Source organism: Dicentrarchus labrax, unplaced genomic scaffold (genome assembly GCF_905237075.1).
Source record: "Dicentrarchus labrax unplaced genomic scaffold, dlabrax2021, whole genome shotgun sequence".
In the NCBI taxonomy this organism is placed as follows: domain Eukaryota; kingdom Metazoa; phylum Chordata; class Actinopteri; family Moronidae; genus Dicentrarchus; species Dicentrarchus labrax.
This window is the reverse complement of record NW_026136715.1, coordinates 3,150,244-3,162,732: the sequence shown is the minus strand read 5'-3', so window position 1 is coordinate 3,162,732 and position 12,489 is coordinate 3,150,244. Positions and strand designations below refer to the sequence as shown.

Sequence of the window (12,489 nt, the reverse complement as noted above, 5' to 3'; positions counted from 1 at the left end):
TCTGCTGTACGTTGTTATCTACTCAACTTATTATAGTGGGTGAAGTCTAAAGACACTGTTGTCTAAACCCAAAGTTAAATGAGCAGTGTGTAGGATTTAGTGTCATCTAGTGGTGAGATTGCAGATTGTAACCAACTGAAACAACCTGTTTGGTTTGTCCTGGACCTTTAAACCCCTACCACAGTTTGAACTCACCTTACTCTGAGAACTGGCTGCAGTGAATGTAAACTGCAGACATTTCTTCAGGAGGAGATCTGCTCTGTCTGTCCTCCTCTTTGATCCTGGCCTGCAGGAAGAGAACAGGGCTTTGTGAAACCAACTGATTTTAACACAAACCAAACATTTAAAACATTCAATGTCCAAAATGTACTCACCTCTGTGACATTAACATACTCCACAGGAGATTCTGAAAAACGTGAAGTTCAGAAGATTAGGTCCACTGTTAAAACATCTGGATTAGTCACAGAGAAACATAAAGCCCATTTCTATCACAACGTTCCAGTAACTAACAGAAACTAAATATCTCTGTTGGTGTTTTCGCCGAATCTGAGGAACTGTAAAGATTAGGCAAAATGGACCAATGACAAATTAAAAACTAGTTTTTACACACAAGAAAGTGCTGGCTCATTTTGTGGATGAAAATACTACTACTTTTATAAAACACCGCTTGCATGCATAAGGCAGTCCTGATCTGTGATAAACATTATTAGCAGTAAAAGGGAACTGGTTTGATACATAAAATATGTTTTTTGTCAGAAATGTTTTACATGTTCAGTTGTGTTTGTTCGGTTTCCTTCATCCTCACCTTTTGGTTCACTGGCCCTCTTCCTGCAGAATATCAGTGCAGCTGCTGATAATACAATGATCGTGATGACCACAGTCAGACGTACATACAGTTGCACACCTGGGAATGTTTGAGCAGGAGAACAAGTTACTTTTACACTTCCTGGTTCATTAATGTATCTGGGAGTCAGCACAACTGGAGGCCGCTCAGTCAGTCCGTAAAGTTGAAGTCACTCTGCATTAATTGACAATTGGGAGGAAAACAATCAAGGATCGTGATTGGTTAATTGTGGTTACCAGTCAAGTAAAATTGGTCAACATTTATGAGTTATTGAGTGAAAAAGCATTGCACATTTATACAGTCTACAGTTTGGTTCAGATAACTAGGAGCCTTTTGAATGCTGAAAAATGTACCTGGACCTGCAGCTCTCTGTTGCTGTTCAGGCTGGTTGGTGGTTTCAGGGGAGGACGATGAAGGTGTGGAGCTTCCTGAACTGGAGCTTAAACTCTGTGTTGTTGTCGGTGTGGAGGCTGATGGGACTGATGGTTTAAAAGGTGCTTTGGTGGTGGTTTTCCAGTTTGGTTTTGAAGCGGTTGGAGCTGTGAAACACATTTCAGATATTTTACAGATGAACTGTTGCTTTTAAAGGAGCATTTATCAGTGTTCACAATGATGGAAATATGCAGCTCCAAATATAATTGTTAGACTAAACATGTTGGGTTATTAGAAACATCAGCAGCTGTCAGTGAACACTTCATTTCAGGACTCTCAGTAGAAACTCACCATCTTCAACTCTGAGCTCAAAGTCATCGTAAGAATCTGTAGATCTGTCCACCTTACATCTGTACCACCCTGAGTCAGACTTAGTCAGCTTTGTGATGCTCACATCCATAGAGATAATAAATGGTTGAGGATCTAAGTGTTTATATTGGATGCTGTATCTGCCACTCTGAGCTCTGTCCTCATATGTTTCAATGAGAATGTCTTTTTCTTCACATTCTCCCTTACAGAAGATCTTATGTCTTCCAGACAAAGAGAAATCAAAGTGACACAAAGCTCTGATGTTTTCTCCTTCAGTTCTTGTATAGACTCGTGTTCTTCTGTCACCAACGAAGCAGGCAGTGTTTCCATCCCACAGTGCTGTTGGAAAGATAAACAATCAATCGTTACTATCTTCCTGTCCTGTAAGATCCTGCAGTCAAACACATCATTTACATCATTGTTTACCGAACCATTTGCATTACTAAACAAACCACCTGCTGATAAAGTGTGAGCTGTAGTTAAAAGAACCTTAAAATGCAAGAAAGTGAGTTTTTACCTTTTGTTTTTGTTTGATTGTATGTTTTTGATTATTTGATTTGATTCAGTATTTGTACTTTTTTAACATATTCACGGTTATAGACGCCCATCACATGCAGGCTCCAGTGCTTGTCTTGAGCCAAAGAGACTGAGCACTCACTGGGATGGCCGTTTAAAAACTTGCAGTTCGGGAAAATGTTACTATGATTTACTTTGACTGAAACTCACATATTTCTCTAATACTCTGTAATAAAATGTAATCTTTCTCTTGAATCTTTCCGACTGCAACAGTCTAAATACAACAAAAAGCATAAACAAGTAATATAAAAAATATAAAACAAGTACAGCAGAACAGTCGTTGATTGCAGATTGTTGGTATCAAACAAAAAAAATGTCTTTAGAGTTTGAGGTCACTTAGTATTAGTACAGTTTAACTTAACTCATACCGGACTCTGAACGTCAAGTTTAACCACATAAACTAAAATCATGTTGGACAGTCCTCTATTAAAACGGTTAAACACAAACTGCAGAAAGCTCTACACTATAAAACCAAAGACAAATCACATAATAAAGAGAGAGAATGATAGAAAAAGAAGGAGAGTGTACTCACAGAGGAAGACGACGCAGATCAAAGTGTGACAGACCTTCATGTTGGAGGCTCCGATGGTTTATCGCTGCCTTTCTTCGGTCTTCACTGAAAAATTAGGAACTTTACACTTCTCTAAATGATGGAGTCCCTCCTCCAAGCAACACCCTCACCCAACTTTCCTTCCTTATTTATTAGTCCTTGTTCCACAGCGGAGTCAAAAAAACAGTGTGTCTACACTGCTAGAAAACTCCTCTCACTGTCAGTTTTGTCTGTTATCAAGTTCTATAAATGTTTTTAATAAAAACAGCTTATTTCAAGAATTATTTTTAATTATTTTTACAAAAGGAGCTTATCTCTTTTGGAGGGAAGACATTTTTATTTTCTACTGAAGAAAACATCCCACTGTACAAATGTTGAATCCTGAGAGTTCAGACAGATAACAGACAAGCCTTAAATATGCATTTCAAACCCTATTTTTACTTTTTCCAGCAAATGGCAAAGAGTAGACAACAGTATCTGCATCACCACGGGGGGCGCTGTCGAGCGAGGCAGCTGCACCGTTCAGAGTAGATGAGTTTACTGGAAGTCTGAAACAAAACAAACAGAGGTCAAAGGTTATCAGTGACTGATTTAGTCCTTCATATGTACATAATCTACAAAGTTTATGTTATTCTTCTGTGTTCCTTTTGTTTAAGATATCAGCTATAGGGCTGCAACTAACCCAAAGATATTTAGTTTATTGTCAAAGAGGACTAAAGAAAATATATTCACATTTGAGAAGCTGAAGTCAGAGGATTTAGAATTTATTTCTCTTACAAAATGACTCAAAAACGAGGAATCAATTATCAAATCAGTTGGCAATTAATTTAATTGTTGTTGATTAATGAACTAATTGTTGCAGCTCTAGGGATTATGTATACTGAGGCAGGTTTGTTGTTTAAGCATCAGTTCAGCATGTGCGCTGCTTAATGTGAACCATAAACAGGGTTTTATCTCCAAATGTATTATTTAACATCTAACTGAATATCTGTATTTCAGTGCAGCACGTTTTCCTCCCTCTCTCTGCTCACACTGGAACATGAAGTCCGAAGACTTCCTCCTCAAAACAGCGGAAACTTGTAGCTTTAAATATGATCACAAACTGGCCTGGTTCCTGTTTCTTAAAAACACAGCATGTTACTGAGAAACAGACTGACGTAAAGCTCATGTAAAACTCTATTTTTGAAAACGTGTCCACAGACTTCTCTCTATACTGCCACTGCAAAACATATTTCCTCTGCTGTACACGAAGGTAGTCAAATTATTTTAGTGGGTGAAATCTAAAGATACTGTTTTCTGAACCCTGTGTAGAATGTAGTGCCATCTAGTGTTCTGGTGATGAAATTTCCCCTGCGGAAAGGCTGTAAATGCTACAGCAGCACAATGTTTAATCCCAGTGAATCTCAAGTGATTATACACTATACATAGTTATTCATGGTATATTCAATTTCAGCCATATTCTGTAAATGAACCCCCTAAATCTTTAAAAATTCTACCACAGTTTTAACTCACGTTGTCCTGAGAACTGTCTGCGGTGGAAAGTGTAAAGTGTAGATATTTCTTCAGGAGGAGATCTGCTCTGTCTGTCCTCCTCCTGCAGGGAGAGAAGAGGAGTTTGGTTTGTGTTCAGATCAGCTGGTTTCACAAAGACTAATAGCATTGACAAAGTTATAGTAAATAACAAAAAGTAATAACATGTCACCTCTGTGACAATAACATACTCCGTTTCCACAGGAGATTCTGAAAAATATGCGGTTCAGAAGATTAGGTCCACTGTTAAAACATTGGGCTTAGTCAAAGAGACACATACAGCACATTTCCACCAGAACGTTCAGGAATTAACAGGAACTAAACTGTTGGTGTTCCCACTGCATCTGAAGAACTGTAAGAATTAGGCAAATTGTGAATTTAAAAACTAGTTTATACACACAAGGAAACAATAAGAAAGTCATTCAAATAAGTAGATACTCAAATACGTAATTTGAATATTTTTTCATGCACTTTTTCCTCATGCATTTTGGTCAGTATGAAAATTAATATAAACTGGCTCATTGGATGTCATTGTCCATATACACCTCCAATGCTTGCTGAAATGAAATGAAATTTTGTGTGAGAAATTATTATGTCTTTTATGTTCAGTTGCCTTCGTTATGTTTTTTGTAGACTCACCTTTGGGTTTACCTGCCCTCTCTCTGCAGAAAAGCATCACAGCCGCTGATAATACGATGATCTTGATGACCAGTAGCAAATGCACATACAGCAGCACACCTGTGGTTGTTTGAACAGTAGAACAAGTTTGTTGATTAGCTTCTTAGTTCATCATAAAATGTATCTGGGAGCCTCCATAACTGGAAGCCATTTAGCCTCTCTGTCCGACTATAACCAGCCTCTCTTAGGCTTTTTCCACCAACAGGGAACTGGCTCTGTTCCGGTTCACACACCTAGAGTTTGAACCGTTCGGAGCATTTCAACCTAATATAAATATTGAATAAGTTTGGAACCTGAAAAGTTGGTCCCCAACTGGAACTATAGCAGGTTTTACTGAGGAAACAAAGCGGCACACCATATTCTACGCCCCCTGTTGATGATGAATCCTTGAAAAAAGTGGTTCTGCTCAAAACTGGTGAAAACGCGGGCTGGTTCGTTAGATAGCACCAAGGTTTTAAGATTGTTAAACAGAACCCATTCAAGAACCATAGCTAATTTGGTGGGAAGGGTGAATGTGGAATTAACAGTGTGGATGTTATCTTCCTAGCTAGCTATCTCCTAAAAAACATACACAAAAAAGCATCAGAAAAATGGCAATAAGTCAACTTTTTGATCAATTGGACACTTTAAACCTGTTAGCTGTTCGATTCTGACTGAAAAATACTTGACAGATACATTGCATGCTATTAGTTGGTTTGTATGTATAGTCACTCTGCATTGATTGACAATTGGGAGGAAAACAATCAAGGATTGTGATTGGTTAATTGTGGTTACCAGTCAAGTAAAATTGGTCAACATGTATGAGTTATTGAGTGAAAAAGCATTGCACATTTATAAAGTCTACAGTTTGGTTCAGATAATTAGGAGCCTTTTGAATGCTGTAAATGTACCTGGACCTGCAGCTCTCTGTTGCTGTTCAGGCTGGTTGGGGGTTTCAGGGGAGGATGATGAAGGTGTGGAGCTTCCTGAACTAGAGCTTAAACTCTGTGTTGTTGTCAGTGTGGAGGCTGATGGGACTGATGGTGTAAAAGGTGCTTTGGTGGTGGTTTTCCACTTTGGTTTTGAAATGGTTGGAGCTGTGAAACATGAAAAACACAATGAAACAATCAGATACTGATTGTACAGATACAAAGAACTCTGTGGTAACGTTTCATTGAAATAACACAAATTCTCTGCAAACAGTCAATGAATCAATGTAGTTTTAATCATACAGCTAAATGCAGGAGGTCAACAATGTGTTTGCTGCAACATTCAGTTTATTTCATGACTCACCATCTTCAACTCTGATCTCAAAGTCCTTGGTTGAATCTAGAAACATACGTCTGGCTGAACATTTGTACCGTCCCGAGTCCGACTTGGTCAGTTTTGTGATGCTAACATAGAGAACTGCGTATAATCCAAATGTTCCTTCTTCATATTCAATGCTGTATCTGCCACACTGAGCGCTTTTATCAGTGGTTTGAATAAGAATGTCTTTTTCTTTACATTCATCCTTACAGAAGATCTTTCTTTTTCCAGAGAAAGAGAATGAGAAGGAACACCCATATCTAATGTCTCCTCCCTCCTGTTCTGTAATAATGGGGACTGCATTAATGAGACGAGTGTTTCCATCCCACAGTGCTGTTGGAAAGATGAACAATCAATAGTTACTATGTTCCTGTGAGAGAGGCTGACAATAAGTAACCAATCCACAGAGTCAAAGAGAGCTGTCATAATAGAAAGTCATAAAAGGAAAAAAAATTGGGTTATGCTGTAGATTTCAGAACATGCATTTGGCCAGTAATGGTTTTAGATTAGATTATTAGTCATTGAGGATGGCTAACCTTTAGAAAATGTTATGCTGACTCACTAGTTTATACTTGTTCATACACTATATTTCAGAAGTTGAAGTTGCCTTTAAGATCAAGATTTTGCAAGAAAACATGAAAATTATATAAACTATTAAACTATGAATGGATTGAACTTCCAAAAAGTATATAAAGCATTTAAAATATGTTGTACCTCAACACCCTATAACGTTAAAGTACTGTTTACATGTTGATTCATCAATAATTACACTGACAGGACCCATTTTGACAAACAAAGACTTTTATTTTTGATCATTTGAGTGTATTTTGTTAATAATACTTAAGTTAAATTTGGAACAGAATTTTTACTTGCTGTTAAGTAATTATTTTACTTTTTACTTAATGATTGACTATGTATTTTTTTTGTTTTTAGGAAAATTCTGCTCATTATAACTTTAAATAAAACAAGATCTTGTTAAATTTTTAAGAAAGGTTTCCTGTGTTGTGAAGCTATAGAACAGTCTCAGCTACAGTGAAGCAAAAATAACTTTACTTTTTTTTTTTTTTTTGTCATACAAATACAATAAAAATCAACTATAAATCAAGTACAGAAGAACAATAGTGCAGACTGTGGGCTAAAACAAAAGTTTAAATTTGTAGAGATAACTATTGGCTACTTGTAATGAACCCCATTTTAAAGTGACTCACACCCGACTTAACCACAGACAGAGATAAAAAATCAAGCGAGACGGATATGTGACCAAAATCTTAAACATGTGCTACACAAGGCTAACTGACCATAACAACTAAAGACAAGTGACATAATAAAGAGAAAGAATGACAATGAGAAAGAGAAGGAGAGTGTACTCACAGAGGAAGAAGAAGCAGATAAAAGTGTGACTGACTTTCATTTTAGAGGCTCAAATGGTTTAACGCTGCCTCTCTTCCGTTGTCTCAGGTGAACCACAAACTTCCTCTCTCTCTCTCTCTCTTACTGAAATCTGTTTTTAACTGCAGTCAGTTTCCAGGTTAGGTTGTAACCAGTACTACGGCACTGACAACCTTTGTCCAGTCCAAGAACAGAACTAGTTAAGACTGGGTCCAAATGAGAGAAACAGAGTCAAAACCGAGAGACTGCAATTGGCAGGATCAATGAACAAATCAGCAGTGGATGTAAGTTAAAGCGACATTAAAGTCATATGTTTGTAATGTTGTGAGGCAGCTGCACTATATGCACAGTGCTTTGGACCAATCAGCGACCTTTGATGTATGTTATATGGTTCATTGATCTGATTGGTTGAAGTTTGTGATTGACAGTGATAGACAGGGGGTTCATTCAATCACCTGCCAAGTATTTTTTGAAACTTTTCAAGTTTCTAACAACGACTTTGTAGATGGTCAGTCAGGTTAATATGTTAGTAAAACATTTCTACACTATCCTAATTGTTCAGTCTATTATTGAGTTCTATATAACACTCATTATATAAGTGCAAAACTCTGTTTCCAATAAAAATGTTTCAAGAATTAGTTTTTAGTGAGTAGAATAAAAACAAATGACACTTTATTGAAGGAAGTTGTAGATTAAATTCTGCAACGTGATTCCTTTTTTGTGAAAAACATTTTATTTTGTATTCAAGAAAACAGATAATTAATTCAACATAAAGCGTGGCAAGAGGGTGAACTATTAAAAGTCAACATCAAATTGTTTTTGTTTGTACAGTACAAGTCATGTGACTGAAAACAGACCCACATTTTATTTTAAAACATGCATTTCATTCATAGGTTTTTATGCCAAGAACATTTAATATTAGCTATAAATGACATTTATATTTGTTTATTGTTAACTTAAAGGTCCAGTTTAAAGGATTTATTGGCAGAGAGCTAGTTGCAGATATTCTTTAATATAAGCATGGGTGCTAACATGCAGTCAGTGCAGAAGGTGGAATAAATTGCACAAAATCACTGCACACTAGCGAGGCAGAAGATTCCATTGATAAATCCTCTCCCTCACTGACATTCATCTACACTTGATAAAGATTAAACTTCCTGTTCCAACACTACATTACTTTTTATTTGTCGTTTTTTTTCTGCAAATCACTACACAACTTCATTTGCATTAAGTTACTTTGTGTAACTGGTTAGTTTCATGCCACCTACTAAGCCACAAAGATTAGAGAGTCTATTTATTTGGGTCCCAGGAACTTCAATTTCTATCACTCCACTTTCTTTACAACTGGACAGCAGCTGGTAGTCACACTTTGGTATAAAACAGATAAAACAACAAAAACTTTAATAGTACTTTAATATCTTTAACCAAAATATTTGAAATGAGATTAACTTAAAGTAGAAGTAGTGAAAGGATCTCTAACGTGAAGCTAGCTGAGAGCCATAATGTCTCACAGGTTGTTACAGGAACAAACTGGTTTCTGTGAGTGAATGTGACTCCTTCAAACCACTGTGTGTTCACCTGTTGACCACTGAGAGAGTCAATGTGGCGTCGACAGCGTTGGAGCTGATGCAAACTAACAGTAGAGTACAGAGGAGGGGAAGCGTCTTCAGTGCGGCTGCCATCCTAGCTCGCGTCTGACCGAGGCACAGAGTAGACCACGTTATCTGCATCACCACAGAGGGCGCTGTTGGGCGAGGCAGCTGCACCGTTGGAGAAATCCACCTCAGAGTAGGTGAGTTTACTCAGGTCGTCTTCAGTCTGGAAGAAAACAAACAGAGGTCAAAGGTTATCACTTACTGACTGTTTTAGTCTTAATAGCAACATGAAGCTGTTATTTTGAGGTTCTGTAGATTTTGTGTATATGAAGACAGAACATTTTATTCAATTTCAATTTCCCGAAAGATGCAATTCTTTCTACCTTATTCACATAAATTCTTTCTTTTATATATCAGCAAGATTTGTTCGGATTAAGAATCATAAACTGATGTTTCTTAATCAGTCACTTTTCTCTGTATATGAATAAATTAATTAACAATGAATATTCCAATGTTTTGGGTTTGAGTTTTTTGTACTTTTATTATGTTATCATGTTATTTGTAACATGGCTATATGGAAATAAACAGTGTTTTGAAGTAACACAGCGAGTAAACAGTCAACATGTAAACAGTAAACGTAGGGAAAAAAGGAAAACTCCCAAATATCTTCATAGATTGTTTCATAAATGTTGTATTTTAGTGTATTTTCATGAAATTTACAGTTATAGGTATTGGGAGAAGACATTGAGTTGCATCATTATCAGTGGGATCTTAATTATAATGGTGTTATTTTCTTTGAAATTTTGATGTTATACAACGAAAAAATCTTATTTTATTACCCTGGTAACAGGGTTATGCAGTTATGCAGATGCGCACACAGACAGGCCTTATGTGTGAGGACTTATTCCTGATTCATTTTATCTATGTTATTTTAGGTGGGTTTTTTTCCTGGGATATGACGTGGGCTTAAGAGGAAATCCTCACCTCAGTTTACATCAGTCGTGTTTGGATGTGGGACAGAGAAACTTTTATGAAATGTGTAAAAACAAAATTATTACCATGTCAAGTTATATTAGTGGATGTAGCCTAAATGTGTTTTAAGCCTAAATCCTAAAATCTGACCATAGTTTTTACTCACTTTGTTCGGAGACCCGGCTGCAGTGACAAAGCTGTACTCATCTGTGGTTTCAACTGCATTTGGTTTGGAGTATTTGGCGTAAGTGTAAACTGTAGATATTTCTGCAGGAGGAGATCTGCTCTGTCTGTCCTCCTCTCCGATCTCCTCATACACTCTGTTGGCCTGCAGGAAGAGAACAGGGGTCTGTTTGTATTAATATCAGCTGCTGTCACAAACACTAATGACACTGAAATATCCCAAATGTACTCAAACTCACCACTGTCACATTAGCATACTCAGATTCCAGAGGAGGTTCTGAAAAACATGCAGTTCAGAAGATTAGGTCCACTGTTGAAACATCTGGCTTAGAGACACATCTGGCACATTTCCACCAAATCATCCAGTAAGTAACTATAGAACCACAGTAGCTAAACTAAGGAACTACACCAGGAACAAAGTGTTTTTCAAACTTTTTCACCAGATTTGGCCGCTTGTACCACTTTTTATTTACTTCTTTTGAAAAAAGAACCTATAGCAACTTTTTGAGCAGACCTTAACTTTCTCTCCCACCAATATTGTGACTATATTGTGCTCTCAGGTGACAAATTAGACCTTGCTATTATTGGCTTGGTGTTTCAGTCCGCCCTTTTACACAGATATTTTGTCAGTGTCAAAGTTGTGAAATAATAATGTCTCTGCCGTTTCTACTCAACTTTTTGTTAGACAGTCTGACCCAGGGCCCTTCTAAAACCATGTTACCAGCTTTTAAGTTCTTTTTGTTTTGTGTTTTTTGTTTTGTGAGGAATAGTACGTTTTAAATGTTACATTTCTGTTATATGTGTGTGTTTCCTGTAGACTCACCTTTGGGTTTACTGGCCCTCTTCCTGCAGAATATCAGCACAGCTGCTGATAATGCGATGATCAGCATGACCAGAGTCAGACTCACATACAGCACCACTCCTAAGGATACTTGATCTGATACAGACAAGCATACACATTCATATATTTGCATACCCACAGTACATATTCACACACATGTACACACAAGTTTTGTTGAATGCTGTAAATGTACCTGGACCTGCAGCTCTCTGTTGCTTTTCAGGCTGGTTGGTGGTTTCAGGGGAGGATGATGAAGGTGTGGAGCTTCCTGAACTGGAGCTTAAACTCTGTGTTGTTGTCGGTGTGGAGGCTGATGGGACTGATGGTGTAAAAGGTGCTTTGGTGGTGGTTTTCCAGTTTGGTTTTGAAGCGGTTGGAGCTGTGAAACATATTTCAGATATTTTACAGATGAACTGTTGCTTTTAAAGGAGCATTTATCAGTGTTCACAATGATGGAAATATGCAGCTCTAAATATAATTGTTAGACTAAACATGTTGGGTTATTAGAAACATCAGCAGCTGTCAGTGAACACTTCATTTCATGGCTCTCAGTAGAAACTCACCATCTTCAACTCTGAGCTCAAAGTCCTTGGTTGAATCTGGTGACAAAGTTCTGCCCAACCAACATCTGTACAGCCCCGAGTCAGACTTAGTCAGCTTTGTAATGCTCACATACAGAAGTGTTTTCGATGCTGGAAATGTTCCTTCTTTATATTCAATGCCATATCTGCCACTCTGAGCTGTGTTCTCATCTGTTTGAATGAGAATGTCTTTTACTTCACATTCTCTCTTACAGAAGATCATCCTGCTTCCAGAGAAAGAGAAGGAGCACACAATTGTGATGTTTCCTCCTTCACTTCCTGTACGGACTGGGATTTCTGCATTAATGAGACCAGTGTTTCCATCCCGCAGTGCTGTTGGAAAGATGAACAATCAATAGTTACCATCTGTTCTTCCTGTAAGATGTTCCAGTCTTTTTTGTCTCACATTGACACAGATCCACAGAGTTATACTGGGAGCTGCCCATTTCAACCAGTCTGGGGCTATCAATTTAAATCTTTCACCAAACATCTTATACACCACAATCTTACATTCTGAAAAATAGAATAACTGTAAATGTAAACTGTACCAATTAAAGATGGGGGAAGGGATTCTTGAGAAATCCAATACTGTGACAAATACCTTGATACAGAGCGAACGACGACACAATGAGTCCAGGGACCAACAGTAACATGCTGTCTCACTGTGTACAGGTTTGATGTAACAGATTATGTAGTATATGTGACAACATAACCTAACCAGG

General features: G+C 37.5%; 1 protein-coding gene across 3 annotated transcripts in view; it reads right to left on the bottom strand.

The window, feature by feature from the left end:
• Positions 1-8,989: 8,989 nt before the first annotated feature.
• The window catches only part of LOC127376922 (mucin-5AC-like), a 59,286-nt gene continuing 55,786 nt past the window's right edge, over positions 8,990-12,489 (bottom strand). The window contains exons 2-7 of one of the 3 annotated variants that reach the window (XM_051424343.1): positions 11,750-12,100; positions 11,380-11,565; positions 11,169-11,282; positions 10,585-10,622; positions 10,329-10,490; positions 9,158-9,413 (exon numbers count right to left, since the gene is read on the bottom strand). In XM_051424343.1, coding sequence (XP_051280303.1) covers positions 9,279-9,413; positions 10,329-10,490; positions 10,585-10,622; positions 11,169-11,282; positions 11,380-11,565; positions 11,750-12,100 — 986 coding nt within the window. In that variant the 3' untranslated portion in view covers positions 9,158-9,278. The other 2 variants (XM_051424342.1, XM_051424351.1) reach the window with 2 other exon arrangements.